Genomic DNA, 15316 nt, shown 5'->3' with positions numbered 1-15316 from the left:
ACGCATCAGTTTAACAGGTTCCGAGAATGAACCCGGTGGATGTTTGGCAAGCCAGCGTCAGATCTACGTTCATCATGCTTTGAGATTCGGTCTTGATGTGGTAAAAGATGCCGCTAGCCTGTTCGCGAAAAGCAAGCGAAGAAGAATGATGCGATCTCTTGATGTGGTCGGATTCATGAGCTGTTCGAGCCTGTTCTACGGCGACATTCATTGGATTTCACGCTCATAACGTGCGAGGCACACGCCACAGCCGGCCACGCGCCTCAGCCGAACCCAACACATGGTGGGGCCCATAGAACGAGAGGTCAGAGGCTCGACACCGGGGACGGGCTTCCCCGGTCAAACAGTGGCCCCCCACCAGTAATATTACGATCGAAGTCACAATTGACTGGAACAATGTCAATCGCAAGGTCTCTCGTAGTTGGACTGGTTGAGTCAAGGCCTTCAGGGAGGGTGGGCATAAGGGGTTCACAAGTTCCAACAACAGCTCGAACGTAGTAGGTATCTTTCTAGGAAGCACCACCAACACAATTATATATCCTATGATGTACCCATATTCATATATAAAAAAATAATATCTTAGTAAAAATATTTCACAAGTGGGCGAAAATGATGTCTATTTATATAATTCGAACGCATAAAGTTCGAATAAAAAACAGTTTCTTCCTTCGATGACGCCGCATCCCAGCATTGACTTCTACCATAACCAGAGGTTACTATGCATTCTTTATGCTCGTCATGCCCATACGACCGGAGACTCGTCTCCTCGACTGAGTCGGGGTTGGCGTCGTTATCCTTATCTCTTACGCGTACAGTTGTACGTGCATTCGATCTCTTCTTCCGCGGACGGCGCTAGTAACGGTGCCCCTTCGTAACCCCAAATGAGACCCGCAGCCTCGTTGGGGAAGAAGGGTTGCTTGGTTGGAGACTCGAATCAACTAACAGTAAACCAGTCATTCATGTGTACCGGCGGAACAACGTTTCTCGATGTCGAATGTGTCACCCTATCTTCGATCTCTTTTAGCCGCGGTGGCGTGGCAGAACGTATGCCCGTTTAAGTGTGCAATAACAAATGGTACACTTTACTAGCATTACGCATGAAGTGTGCCGCACTCATGGCGACGGGTGGCGATGGTTGATACGCCCTACCATCGCACAGCGTGGTTTTGGAGAAGGCTAACTATCATGAGCCCCAGGGACAATTTACCCTCCTCCGTAATGATAATTGAAGCCAATAAATCCTCATTTGAAAAGATGGAGAAAACAAACCAAAGAAGCAAGCACACCGAACTCCTCCTTCCTCTACTAGGCACCGGATTATTCTTTGGATTTGTAGCCGATCCCCAGCGCTCCCGGATGCTTCAGCTTCATCTTTGAACTTGGAGTTCAGGATTCAATATTTTAGCTGTTTTTGTTGTGTTTTGGGGGAATTTTTTTGACGGTGATTTATTGGAAGATATGGGCTCCAATCCGAACGCCGGCGGGGGGTGGATTATAAACTACGGAGGGTTCATGGAGGATGTGCACGCCTCGGATTTCATCTGGGCGCCCCAGGTCGTCGACGATCCTTCGGCTTCAAGGTGATTTTTTCGTGTGTTCCACCCGGTGTTTTCTTGATTTATGTAATAGCTTCTGAAACCGGTCGTTGTTGAGAGTTCACATATTTTGTTCTAATGCGTTGAACAATATTCTTGGATTCGTTCTATACTGAAAACGAAGCACCATTTTAGCTAGTTTCCAGCTCTGGTTGCTTTGCAAGTGGAAACAAAGGCATCGGTGTTTGGATCAAGCATATATATTGCTAGTATCTCTCGAGCAGAATGGATATCATGTTCTATGATCAACTTGATGTATTAGGTTCTTTGTGTTGGCTTAATTAATAGCATTCCATTGAACAGAAAGAGAAAAGATTTGACAAAAGGGCTACTTTGTATGATCCCCCTTAACCTCTGTAGTTATGCTCCTTAATCCATGCCTCCACAAATTAGTGACTCAGTTGATGTATCAGGATGCTCGAGATTTTATAGTTTACATTTCCATGATTCTTGATAGTGTTTCCTTAATCAAATAAATCTATAGTTCATCAGTATGATGTTCCTTACTCTAGCGTGTCATGTGCAGCGCAATGCTTGGGTTTGATGCCTTGCGCAAGGAGGACAACCGTCCAAATAATGGTAACCTGAGAAAACGGTATGAAGCAACTTTGTTTTCTAATTGAGTGTTCCATTAAAGGTGAGAAGATCATAAAATTGTAAGGATAGGTTAAGTCTTTTTTGTGATTGTTTCATGATAAACAACTACTATATAGCAAAAACTCTATATGTTTGTTGTTTCAGCTTGACTTGCATTTCTGTTTTCTTTTAAAAGACTTGCCTTCATAATCATGTTCTTTATAACCACATATAGAAGACACTCAAATCTTGGTAAAGCAGAAGTACTTCACCAGTTTTGCATCTATTTTCTGATTATGCTATTTTCATGATTTTTCCAATGTTAATAGAGTATGTTCCCCACATGACTTGATTTTGAATGAGTTGTAAAATATGTGAGGAAATATGCATAGTATTAAATATGACATAAATGAATTAGTTTAGCCATTTTATTTTGTGCTACTTTGAAGCAAAAGCTAAGTACCTCGATGATTTAACTCAGTTTATTATGTAGCCCAGATGATTGCATACTTTGCCAATATTTTTCTCATTTTCTTTCTATCTTTTTTTTACACTTTGATGTGAATTCTTCCTGTGTTACTGTTCTGCAGACCTCGTGCCGAGTCCTGTGCTGTACCAGGGACAAAAGCTTGCCGGGAGAAAATACGAAGGGATAGACTTAACTGTCGGTATGTGTAGCTCATGTGCATTTGGTGACACACAGGAAAAATAGCCTGTTTATGGGTATCTTGTTATGCATATGTTTGTACTGATTAAGGGTGTTTGTTACATGCTCAGATTTACAGAGCTTTGTTCTATCTTGGATCCTGGGAAGCCTCCTAAGACAGATAAATTTGCCATTCTGGGTGATGCCACTCGTCTGTTGAACCACTTACGTAATGAAGCAAAGAAGATTGAAGAGTCAAATGAAGCACTTCATGATGCTATAAAGAATATGAAGGTGAGGGATGATCTATTATCATTTCCAGCTCTACAAATAATTTTTCAGTTCTAGCCAGTTAAACTGAGTTTTGATATGCAAATTTAAGATTGCATTTGTTCCTGGGATAAAGTTATACTCATAATGGTCATCTCAAAACAGGGCATCTAAAATTTTCAATAGCACTTTAAATTACGCTAGTTCAGCATTTGGGTCAAGATCAACAAGGACATGTGTCTTGGATCCTCTGTCACCTCCTACAAATTGCAAACTATTCTTCAGGCTTCAATCGGAATGATCAAACAAGTCATGAACAACATATGGACAATTCTCATTCGTCTTATTCTGTCAATACAGTCAACTTCCAAGGAACTCCTTAACAACTAGGATTCAGTGATCAACAAAAAATAAAAATAAAAATCCTATCGAGTATCAATGCACACACTTATATAAATGTTGTGTCAGTGACATCATAAAAACGTTCTTACTCTTTGATTGGTTGGCATGACTTGTAGGCAGAGAAAGTGGAGCTAAGGGATGAGAGGACGAGGCTAAAGGCTGAGAAAGCACGGATCGAAGAGATGCTCAAAGTCATTAGCACCACACCCCAGTTCATCACTCAACCTGCTGCTGCAACATTCCATGAGACATCAGCTGCAGCTCACAGCAAAACCATTCCGTATCCAAACTACCTACCGATGGGCATGTGGCAATGGACAGCTCCAGCAGCTATTGATACTTCTCAGGATCATGTGCTAAGGCCACCTGTTGCATAGTCATTATCTTCGATGATTTTGCGTCAAAAATCAACATCAATCAAGTTTGTGTAGGTTGTTGTTAGCATCAACGTAGAAAGCTTCTGAAAATTTATTGGTTGTTTGAAAATTTCGAGTCCCAGTCAAAACTTTGAAAATTTCAGAGTCCCAGTCAAACATTGGGATCTTGCGAAATTGTAACAAAGATTAAGTTCATGAATTTGGAACGTGTCATAGTCATGACTTTGGAATTTTGGCTAATGTAGTTCCAGCTTTTGCCTCTTCTCTTTACTTGTAAGATTCATGCGTTGAACTTTCTTCTGCGAGTATTATCCCCAGAAAGTTTATTTTGCTCGATTAGGGTGATGCATACTGTAACAATCGACGAATCTGATTGTCCACCCTGCAACTATAGCCGAAGAGACCGCAAATCTGGACGCAGAATGATGAGTACATCTGCCTTTATTAGTAGAGAACGGGTCATTTCCTTTTATTTTATTGTTAGGCGAATTTTCTAACAAAACTTTTTTATTTTTTGGAATTTCCGACATAGTGCCTTCGGCCCTTATGAAAAAATTAATTTATCTCTTCTTTCGTTGGATCTGTCATTGCTCATAACGTACAGAGGCCGTTTTTGTTGACCCTATTGGCTCAATCACTACACTGTCTCGCTCATGACCCTCACACTAGGTGGCAACAATTAAGACGTGCACCCCCCTCCTCCTTCCTCCCCTGCATTCGATAATGAGAACGTGTAGGCTGCCTCCTCTCCTTCCTCGCGTATTCCTCCCCTACTCTCTTGCGATTGACGATGAGGGCATACGATCACTCCCTTCTCCTTTTTCGCTCATAATTAATGGCACGCCCCCTTCCTTTCCTACAGCCGACGATGAAAGCTACGGAGGAGGGAAGGAATCGGGACTGCAACTAGCAGTGAGAATAACAAACAAGAAGGGAAAGAGACAAGTTTACAAGCATCAATGACAAGGGTTGTGGGCGACGAACCCTTGTGCAAGGGTCACAAGTGACGACCAATGGGGCGAAGGCCCAACTAAACAATAGATGAAGGGCGATGATCAAAAAGGGATAAAATGATTATTTGAAAAATATATTATTTTATTTTTTTTAAAATAAGAGCATTCTGAAAAATAAAAAATAAAGAAGTATTTTTTAAAAAAATTCACCATTTGAAAAGAAAATAAAGGCCAAGGCCGATACATACTATTATGTTTAAGGAGGCTCAAATTTCACTAGCACCGAATTTGAGAATGAGCACCCGCACCATTAAATGTGGTTACAAAGGTTCAGCATTCTCGATAGTGCCAACGTTCCTATCCTATGTCATTTTAAGATTAGAAATATTTACTATGAAACCCTTAATGAGATTAATCATATATTTATTTATTATGAAAATAATAAAAAAATCATAATGATGATGATGATGATGATGATGATGATGATGATGATGATGATAATTAGTTCATAAAAATTAAATAAAATATTATAACAAATGAAGCGTTGAAAATGATTAAAAAAAATTAGTATTTGATTAAATATCTTATATAATAACCATGAGAACCTTTTAATATTATGAGTTTTCCTTATAATTCCGACAAAGCGAGTCTCGGACGCAACATTGCCTTTGGGGTCCACTCAAATGCCCTTTTTTAATTTGTTTTTAATGTAAAATTAAATGTGATTAATTATAGGAAAAAAAAAAACGATAAGAATCCCACTGGTGACGGAGAAGACTCGAAATCTTCTATGCAGAGATCCATGCAAACTCGCAAACACCTGGTGATGGGCTTCCGACCAAATGCCGCCAACCGTGCGGTGGTCTCGTTAATTTTGCCGTCCTAGATTTCGCCTTCATCGTTTCCCGTCTTGGAAAAATTCGAGATCGATCGCTTTCAATTCGGCTTCGAATCGGTGATCGAGGGTTTGAGGCTGGAATCGGCTACCGGATTCGGGGATTAAGGTGGAAATTTGATCCGGGATTCACCGCTGGAAACGATTTGAAGAGATTTAGGGTACTTCTGAAGGTCCCTTTGGAGGAGGAAGAGGAGATGAAGGTCGCGGTGGGCAGCCCTGGGACTTGGAGCGGGCTCCTTCTGCGGGTCGGGCAGTGCGCGTTTGCCGGGGCTTCCATCGGGGTGATGCTCTCCGCTTTTGGATTCTCCAGCTACACCGCTTTCTGGTAGCAACCCTCGAATCCCATGCTTTATTGATCTGATATCGTTCGTGCATTGTTCAGTTTCTCAGAATTGATGTCTTCTTGGGACATTTATGATTAATTTACATAACCTTTGTTTGTGTTCTGCATTCGTTACTTGTTCTGCTGTTCTATATTTCTAGTATTTTGGTTTGCGGTAGAAGTTAATAGGCTGTAATATAGCATTTACTACAAGAAACCTATATGTGCAGGTTGTTCTTGTCAACAGTGGAGATGTTTTATTAGAGTCGAACAACGAACTAGAAAATTTGATGGCCTCATGGGATTAATCTAGATATGCATACAGAATATTTTTCATAATATATCTTAATGCTTCTTATTACCGAAAGACTCTTTCTTTCTTCTTTTTTCCTCCTTTTGGGGCAAGCTTGGAAGGTACCGCCTACCTTGTTGGAGAATTTTTTTGACTGTGATTTGCCTGTTTCGTTCCCTGCATGTTTTGTGGTACCTGACAATTGAATTTTGTCACAGCTGATAGTGTATGTATAGATGTCTAGAAGATTGTTACTAAATGATTCAGGTGGAAACAAATTGAGCTTCCATTAAGTGCTGGCACTCTGGTAGTAGGTGTGTATCCTCTTCTGTTAAAACAAGTAATATCTGGAATTTGTAGTGGTTTGCAGAGATAGGATAACTCGAGAATATTGTTGTCTTTGGATGTTACTTCTTCGATCAAGGCTGGAACAGAGAATGGATAAATAAGCAAAATGAAAATGCATTAATTGTTCAAATAACCACATAAATACAGTGTCAGAGACCAAACGTTTGTGCCTGATTTTGTTGAAAAAATTATTCCCTACCGTCGTTTTCTGATATTTTTTAATTATTATTAATGGTCAAATCAGGCAGGATGATACAGCACAAGAGAGTATTAGTATATACATGGATAACATGGTCAATGGCTTTGGTGAAACCCACCTTTTCCTATAAGATGTCAGATATCTTTTTTATTTGCAAGTGGGATATTTGATAACGCAATATTAGTGGGTACCCATAAAAGCTCCATCCTTCTCATTTCTTAATTTAGTTGAAGGATAACATATTTGGTGCCAGTATCTTGATTTTCACATTTCAAATGAATACATGCTTATGGATTGAAACAATAGTTCTCATAGGCATTTTAGAGGGACCAATTTGGTCGCAACTTAAACTACAATGTCGCTAGAATGAATGAATAAACAATCTTGACATGATATGGACTAGTGTGTATATTTAGAATTTTAGATAAAAGATAAGTATGATGTCACTGGCTACCATTATCTACTTAATTTTGAGCCATGTATACGTCATTACACTTACATGCATGCTCTGGTTAACTGAAATTTTATGCTTGATATATTAGGTTTAAGAACTACTCAGGAGTTCTTACCTTATGTAGCCTGTAGGGGCCACAATTTTATCCATTTATTGATACGAGCACAATTTACTATGTGTGTAATACCTGCTTATGTTAGGCTTTGTATCCCCTATCTGCAAAATGTTTAATAGCCAATTATCATGTTGTGTTCATAACATTAGTTAGTGTTTATTTGTTGATATCATGCCTATAAGTGCTCTATTAATGTTTCACCTCGAAAATGTGATTTCAAGAATTCTATAGTTTATCTTTTAAGAGTTTGTCAAGAATAGGGGGCTCTCTTCTAAATCCAGGCAAGAAAACAATAGAAATAAAAAGAACCCACAATCCATGACTTGATCTATGACTTTATCTAGAATACAGCCCTTTGAGATTTGTCCTGATCTTGACAACATTTGCCAATAGTTGTAAGCTCAGCTATAAAAGGCTTCTTCATCATCGAAACTGTGCCAGGTAGTGTATTATACGTTAGAGATAATTAAAATTATCGCAATTTATTTGTTGAAAAGTTCGATTGGTGCTCAAAATACCCTATGATGTTTCTGAACCTCATGTTGAATAAAATTCTGACAGCAGCTTTTGCATGCAGCTATTTGGTTGCTTCTATGGCACTACAAATTTTGTGGAGCTTTGGGCTCCTATGTCTTGATTTACATGCTCTGAAGTTCAAAAGAGATTTGCATAATCCTTTGCTAGTAAGCTTGTTTGTAGTTGGTGACTGGGTAAGTTCTTTTCATCCTTTTGCTCTATTTGTCTTCTTTTTTTTCTTCTCTATTTGTCATCATTATGCCTGAAACTCAAGTGCAATGCATCAACAGTAATGACAGAAGAACTTTAGTGCCACATTCTGTAGAATATAGAGAATCTTTTCTTTTCTTTTCTTTATTTACTACCATTTAAAGAAGCTGAACTGTGAGCGTTCTGCTTGGTTTATGGCATTTAAAAGTTCTAATTGCCTCACCTTTTTCCAATTTCTTTTTTTTTTGTTACATCCAGTTTAGACAAGTCTGGAAACCAGAACCTGTACAATGTGAAGAACATTAAGAACCATCAATTTCCCCGAATGGTTCCTGAAATCAACGGATCATTTTACAGTTTCATTCATCCATGTTGTTTCCCTTTTGTTGTGGGTTAATATATTTTCTTCAATTGTTTTAATGACTAGAATTAGTTGGTGGGGTTGTGTACCTGAGTCATCCAAGCTCAGAAGCTCGGATCAGAAGTGCAGAAAAGTTCCAAGTTATTATAAGTATCAAAGCTGGTTGACTTAATCTGAAAGTTATCCTTTTTGAAATATGCTAAATGTCTCCATGTGCATCGCTTGTTAGTCGAAGCACATCTTCATCGCATTCATTTTCAACTCTCCTTAATCTGTGCTGTCCCTTGAAAATGTTGTTGATTATTATAAGGTCTTTTGTTCTCCTACTTATCACAGAGAGTACAAATTAGAACTACTCATAGATTTAAACAGGTATCCTAATTTGATGCAGGTAACAGCGACACTCACACTTGCAGCCGCGTGCTCTTCAGCTGGTGTGGTTGTTCTGTTCGTGAGGGATGTGCATTTCTGCAAAAAGTATCCTCAACTCTCATGTGGCATGTACCAAATCTCCATTGCAATGGCTTTCATCACATGGTTGTTGGTTGCCACATCTTCCCTGGTAATGTTTTGGATCCTGGCATCTGGTTGACATAAACTGTTTACGCTTTCCTTGGTGACTGAAGTTTCTGTAAAACAAATGGCACTCGGTACAATGTTTGTTCTCATTTTTGTTTCCCAGGGGAGATGGTGTTAAATCTGTAATGCATTTCTCAAATTATAATGATTTGATGAGCTCTACCATAGCAGTTTACCATTGTTGATTTATCCTCTTTCTTTACCAATGGAATGATAAAATTGACCATGGAATGAATAAAATTGGCAGTATGGACATTATCTTAAGATTTAGGGAATATAGGTTATATGAATGCCCTTAGAAGCAGAGGTGATTAAACATCACTGTAAGGATATATTAGCATGACAATGACTAGATTTAGGGTATCCATGAACACTGGAGAATTATTGTAGTTAGTCCAAAGATGTTAGATATAAAGACTAGTACAGCTAAATAATTTAAGTACCCATAACTAAGGCCTAGCTTAATGATCGTGGCGGTAATAGATGGACATTGTCGCGTTACACCATAATTGTAATTTCATAATATGCTTTCAATTCTCCACCTATTAAGACAAGATGTATGGATGATATATGCTTTCAATTTAATTCTTGAATAATCATTTTTTATTTTTTATTTTTTATTTTTCTTTTTATAGTGTTATTCTATCTTTTAGGATGAAATATGCCTAATTTTATTCATGAATAGTCATTTCCTATTTTGCATTTCTACTATGATATCAAATTATGATGATGACTTTGTCTATTAGGACAAGATATATCTTCAAGAAGGATGAGATATGCTTTCAATTTTATTCACAAATAGTCATTTTTTAGTTTTTGTCTCTACTCTAATATCAAATTATGGTGTTGACTATATCTATTAGAGCAAAATATGCCTTCAAGTAGGATGGGATATGCCTTCAATTTTTTCCATAAAGTCATTTCTTATTTTTTTTGTTTCTACTCTGATATTAAATTATGATGTTGACTTTTATCTTTTAGGAGAAGATGTGCTTAAGGAGGATGGGATATGCCTCCAATTCTATTCATCAATAATCATCTCTTACTTTTTTTGTTCGCTTATGCTCTTATATCATTTGTTATAATATAATAAATCCTTCTAGTAGATAATGATGATCCATCATATTTTTTTTTTCCAATTTAGTCGCCACAGGAATATACAGATACAATTCACGTGAATCAAATACAATTCACGTGAATCAAATGATAAAAAAGATGAGGCATCATAGATTTCATTTTATTTTCCTTCTCCAGGAATACTATTTCTTTCATTTTTCATCTCTTCGGACAAAGAAAAGGCAAATGGAGGACGAAAGGTTCCCGACAGGTCCTATTTGTGGGGGTCCTTAGAACCCAGTAAGAAGTCACCATTCTGTACCACTTGTCCCTTCGTCTAAAGATTCTTCACTTTATTTTAGCAATTATAACACGGTTCAAAGCCAATCACGTCATGGGTCAGCATGCTTCACGTGTGTACTGCTGCCACTTGGCTGGTTTCTTCCGACGAGCCTAGTCGTATCCATTTCATGATCGGAGAGTCATTTGGCTCTTTCCGGAGATGGGAGTAAAAACCTTTGCATCATCGACGGAGATGCTGGAAGTTCTTTCGATGATCAAGCTCGAATCACCTAAATCTTTGAAGTTGGTAGTAAGAACAACTTACCATCATTTGCAGCAGTAGACTTACAGGAAATAGAAATCGCTAATCTGGAGGAGAGAAAGCTGTATTTCTCTCACTAAATCTCTCGCTTTAGTAGGCAGCCGCCGGAGTTGGAGGAACCATGTCGGTCGGTGGCGGGATAGGAGTTCAAGTCGTTCTTCTCCACGGTGCATTGGTTCGAGCTAATTAAGTATTTATTTTTAACTATTCATAGCATTTCAATCCCTATATTTTAAAGAGTTATATTGATATATTTATAATTATGAAAATAAAACATATATGCTTATATTTATCCTAACATTATTAACAGTTTTATTAATAAAAATATAAAATAAAAAGATAATTTTAATATTGTGACGAACGATACGAATGAAATATGAGGATCACTCAAACAATTGTATCGACGTCGATATAGATGTAAAGTGACATTGCTCGACAATTATGTCGATGTCCATGTAAATATAGAGTGGCCCTCATCTCTCTCGTCGCTCTTATTATCCATAACAGTCATCTACGATCCTAGCAATGTCGTCATTCGTCACTGTTAACTGAAATGTTAAAATTATTTTTTATATTTTATTTTTATATTTTTATTAGTAAAATCAGTAACATTAGTGTAAATAGATATAGATATTTTGCTTTCATAACTATAAGGATATCAATATAAAATTTTAAAGTACAAAGATCATCAAAATATTAAAGATAACTAATTATAAAGATAACTGTCGGTGGCAGGAGAGGAGTTCAGAGTCGTTTTCTCCACTCTGCGGGCCATAATATGCCTCTCTTTTGCTTGTCCTGACAGAGACAAGTCCAGCAAATGTAATACTCGAGACCACAAAGATTGAGACTGAAATGTTCTTAGAAAAATGCTGACAAAAAATTGGGGACCCTCGAGAATTGTAAAGACGAATTGATTCAAGGATGGAGTTTAACCAGTGACAATGTCTCGACTCAACTTTGAAGTTAGATGTCAAGTTAGCCACTTATTACTCTCTCAGATTTCGTCCCTACAAAAACATACTCGAACTGAATAGTAGAAAAATGTTCTCATTAAGCTTACGCAACTTATTACACTTCAAAAAGATGCAAGAGAAAGAAAAATACAGAATCACACACAAACATTCTTTACACAAAGCAGGACTTACACTTGCAATCCAATACAAAAGCAGACATACAATGACCGGAGCAAACTAGTGGGGTATGCTTGCAAGAGTGGGGGCAGGAGAAGGAAACAGGCACACGAAACATTCATGACGACTCTACATGACAATGGCAGGCTTCAGAATGCTGGATTTTATCTCCTTGTGTGGGAGCACAACACCTCCGTTACTGTAAACCTCATCGCACACATGCACATCCTCACCGAGAATGGTCATATTCTCGACCCTCGCCCACTGCCCCACCGTCGAGTGCCACCCGATGATGCTGCTGGAGATGCACGAGTGCTTCTTGATGCGGGCGGCCCTCATCACCGTGCACCTCGACAGCCTCACTCCGTCCTCCACCACGCATCCCGGGCCGATGGCAACATCCGGACCGATGAGGCACCCTTCTCCGATTACAGCACTCTCGTGCACCAACACATTCCCCACGATGTGTGGGCCGACGGCTAGCTTGTATGGTTTTCTCCTCCGTATGGCCTCCAAGTAGAGCCTCAAGCCTGTGATGTAGTCCTTCGGCTGCCCGATATCCATCCAGAAACCTGGGAGGACCATGGCGTGGAGCTTTTGATCCGCTGCGATCTTCGGGAACACCTCCTTCTCGATTGAGGTCGGCTTGAGTTCGATGCGGTCCAACACAGATGGGTTCAACAAGTAAATTCCAGCATTGATCTTGTTTCCCACGAATGTTTGTGGCTTTTCCACGAATCTATCAACCTTTCCGGATTCCTCCTCCATGACAACTACACCATACTTGGATGGCTCCTCAACCTGTCAGAAAAGATGAGATTCTTGCAGGGAAGCCGGTAACATAAGGTACCGTAGCCAGGAGAACTGTACCTTGGTCACCATGATCGTTGCCTCGCTGCCACGGGATTTATGGAACCGGATCAGTTCAGCAAATGGGTACTCGCTGATGACATCGCTGTTGAGGACGAAGAAGGGCTCACCAGAACCATCTATTAGCTTGTCCCTGGCTAGAGCCAGGGGACCAGCTGTTCCCAGTGGCTCGGTTTCTTGGGAGCAGGTGATCTTGATGCCAAGCTTGCTTTCAAAATCCTTCAAGAAGTTGAGCATCACCTGCAGGGAGAGATGGGCTGGAGCAAGTGGGAGCACAGAAACGGAAGATGATCCGATGAAGCATGAGAAAGAAAGGTGGGGGTACCTCTGGTTGATAATTGATGGCCAGAACGACTTCGGTCACTCCTACATCCTTCAAAGCTTCGATCTAACCACAGGCGTGGCAGAATTGGTTAGAAGAGATAGCTTCGATCGAATCTGTCTTGCACAGTTTGCTTTATGAAGGCTACGCAACTTAAATTTGGCATAAACCAACAAAGGAATCAAAGTAATCGAAAGAAAAAATTGGCCATGAAAATAAGCTATAATTCCATTCTTCACATGGCATTCACCAATTTGAAGATTTATATTCATGTTGCTGAAAATTGAATCTTAGTTTCCACACAGGGAATGAGAACACTCCATGACTAGGACGGTGAGCTTATGTTATCGATCGATCCAGAGAGAAAATTAGACTTGTAGTACCATAGTGTTGGGTCCTTTTCTTCTCGTGCATAGAGGAATTTGTGTGCACAAAGGATATACCTGATGCAGGATCATTGGTTTATTAGCGAAGTCAACCAGTGGCTTTGGAACACTGAGCGTCAAAGGACGGAGACGGGTGCCAAATCCTCCAACGAGAATGAGCGCTTTCATGGTGGAGAGCTTCCCCTTTCCTCTGTCGATCAAATGACAGAAATTAGAATAGCAGAGAGAACTACTTAAAGGGCAAAATAATGCAGGCAGGAGCACATCTATGCAACTCTATTCTGACGTGTGAGAGTGATAGGTAGCTTGTCCACAGGGGACCCACAAGGCTACTGAAAGTTGCAGACTCGTGTCCATTAAGACTCAGAGCAATGAACTGTGGAGAAAAGGATCCAAATATCTATCTTGACCCCCACCCTCCCAAAAAAACACACACTACAAAATGAGAGCTGTGATCAATTTTTTGCAGAGTGGGCACGGAAGCACAATGCAGGTGTCAATTGAAGTGTAAACCTCAGTGTTTTTGAGGATACAATTGCTGCTATCACACTATCAGGTCAACAACAGCTGATTCCATCTGATACGCATATGAATCCAACAACTAAAGAACCAAAGCTGTAATCTTCCTTATTGTTTCCTGGTGTTGTTCCCAGCATTATGCAGTAACTTCTATCCATTAAAAGTGGGATTTTTACATTGATTTGTAGCGGTCATGCGATTCTCATTAAGCTCGCAATCGTTTGCCACATCCGAGAAGAAGTTTACAAGGAAAACAGGATTTCTCCACAGAAAAAGGGCAGAGATCAGAGAATGGGTTCGACAGATCCAGCAAAATCGTCGAAGAAAAGGACTCTGTTGCGTTGAAAATGACATCTTGAACTCAGAAAACAACCGAAAAACCACCAAACAAATGAAAGCTGAAGAACCTCTAATTCTAAATCAAGACTTATACAATCAACACGGCGATTCATCCGATTAACCGCTTCCTTACGGATCCACAGGGGAGAACGGCTGCAGCAACCAAATCTCCTCGAGAGATCAAAGGGAACGCAGAGGAACAAGATTAGAAGCTAAATCCAGCGCGTAATTGAAGCAAAAGTGAGCAAAATGCGATTAAAGCGGAGGAAATGCCGGGATTCTTACAGCGACAGAGACGTGAATTCAGGCGAGATCCGATCTCTTGTCCGCCCACTTCTTTTATTGTTGCTTGACGAGGGGAAGAGGAGGAAGAAGAGGAGAGGAAAAAGGGAGCTTATAATTATTATTGTTTAATCCAATTATATTACAGCTTAGCTGGCGTCGAGGAGGAGCCGACGCGCTTCATTTTATAGTCTCAGCCCGGCAGTAAAATATTTTTCCTTATATTTTAAGAGAATATTCAATATTTTTTCGTCCAACTCAGATTCAGGCTTCTCATTGGTTGATAGATCTGGACCCCATTATTGGGGCGCCATGGGAGAGCTCGATCGATAGATCTCAGTGGACCCAGACGCGTCCTTTTCTGGTGCCTCTCATTGGTGCCAGCGTCGGGGTCCGCCATGATAATGACATCTTGCTAACGTCATGCTCGAGGCTCCTAGCGGAGCGATCACGTCCTTATTGTGGTCGGTGGCTCGATCGAGACACACGAGACACCGCCGATGATTGATCCTAGGATTCCGCTCGTTTATTTAAATCGAACCAAAAAATTATTTTGATTTGATTACTATAAAACAAAATGTTTTAATTATTACTTTATAATTTTCGGAGGATATATAATTCAAATTTAGATTAAAAAAACGTTTACTTAGGAGGAACATAAATGTGAATTTTAATCTTTAATTAAATAAAAT

General features: G+C 39.6%; 3 protein-coding genes across 3 annotated transcripts; 2 read left to right on the top strand and 1 right to left on the bottom strand.

Moving 5' to 3' along the window:
• The first annotated feature begins 1251 nt into the window (after positions 1-1251).
• Positions 1252-4065, top strand: LOC135607762 (transcription factor bHLH115-like). The gene is made up of 5 exons (XM_065099809.1): positions 1252-1580; positions 2122-2190; positions 2762-2839; positions 2949-3111; positions 3606-4065. Exons 1-5 carry the CDS (start codon positions 1459-1461, stop codon positions 3864-3866), a joined length of 693 nt encoding a protein of 230 aa, XP_064955881.1. The 5' UTR covers positions 1252-1458; the 3' UTR covers positions 3867-4065.
• A 1506-nt stretch (positions 4066-5571) lies between these two features.
• LOC135607755 (CASP-like protein 5B3) lies at positions 5572-9275 on the top strand. The gene is made up of 3 exons (XM_065099799.1): positions 5572-6042; positions 8025-8157; positions 8926-9275. The coding sequence occupies exons 1-3, from the start codon at positions 5912-5914 to the stop codon at positions 9124-9126; spliced, it is 465 nt and encodes a 154-aa protein (XP_064955871.1). The 5' UTR covers positions 5572-5911; the 3' UTR covers positions 9127-9275.
• A 2522-nt stretch (positions 9276-11797) lies between these two features.
• On the bottom strand, positions 11798-14782 carry LOC135607746 (probable mannose-1-phosphate guanylyltransferase 1). The gene is made up of 5 exons (XM_065099792.1): positions 14628-14782; positions 13542-13674; positions 13102-13164; positions 12777-13016; positions 11798-12707 (listed from the first exon to the last, which is right to left on the bottom strand). The coding sequence occupies exons 2-5, from the start codon at positions 13650-13652 to the stop codon at positions 12036-12038; spliced, it is 1086 nt and encodes a 361-aa protein (XP_064955864.1). The 5' UTR covers positions 13653-13674; positions 14628-14782; the 3' UTR covers positions 11798-12035.
• Between the last annotated feature and the right edge of the window lie 534 nt (positions 14783-15316).

The sequence above is a fragment of the Musa acuminata genome, chromosome BXJ1-2, assembly GCF_036884655.1.
Source record: "Musa acuminata AAA Group cultivar baxijiao chromosome BXJ1-2, Cavendish_Baxijiao_AAA, whole genome shotgun sequence".
Classification (NCBI taxonomy): Eukaryota; Viridiplantae; Streptophyta; class Magnoliopsida; order Zingiberales; family Musaceae; genus Musa; species Musa acuminata.
The sequence above is the reverse complement of the archived record's forward strand: the minus strand, read 5'-3'. Positions and strand labels throughout refer to the sequence as shown.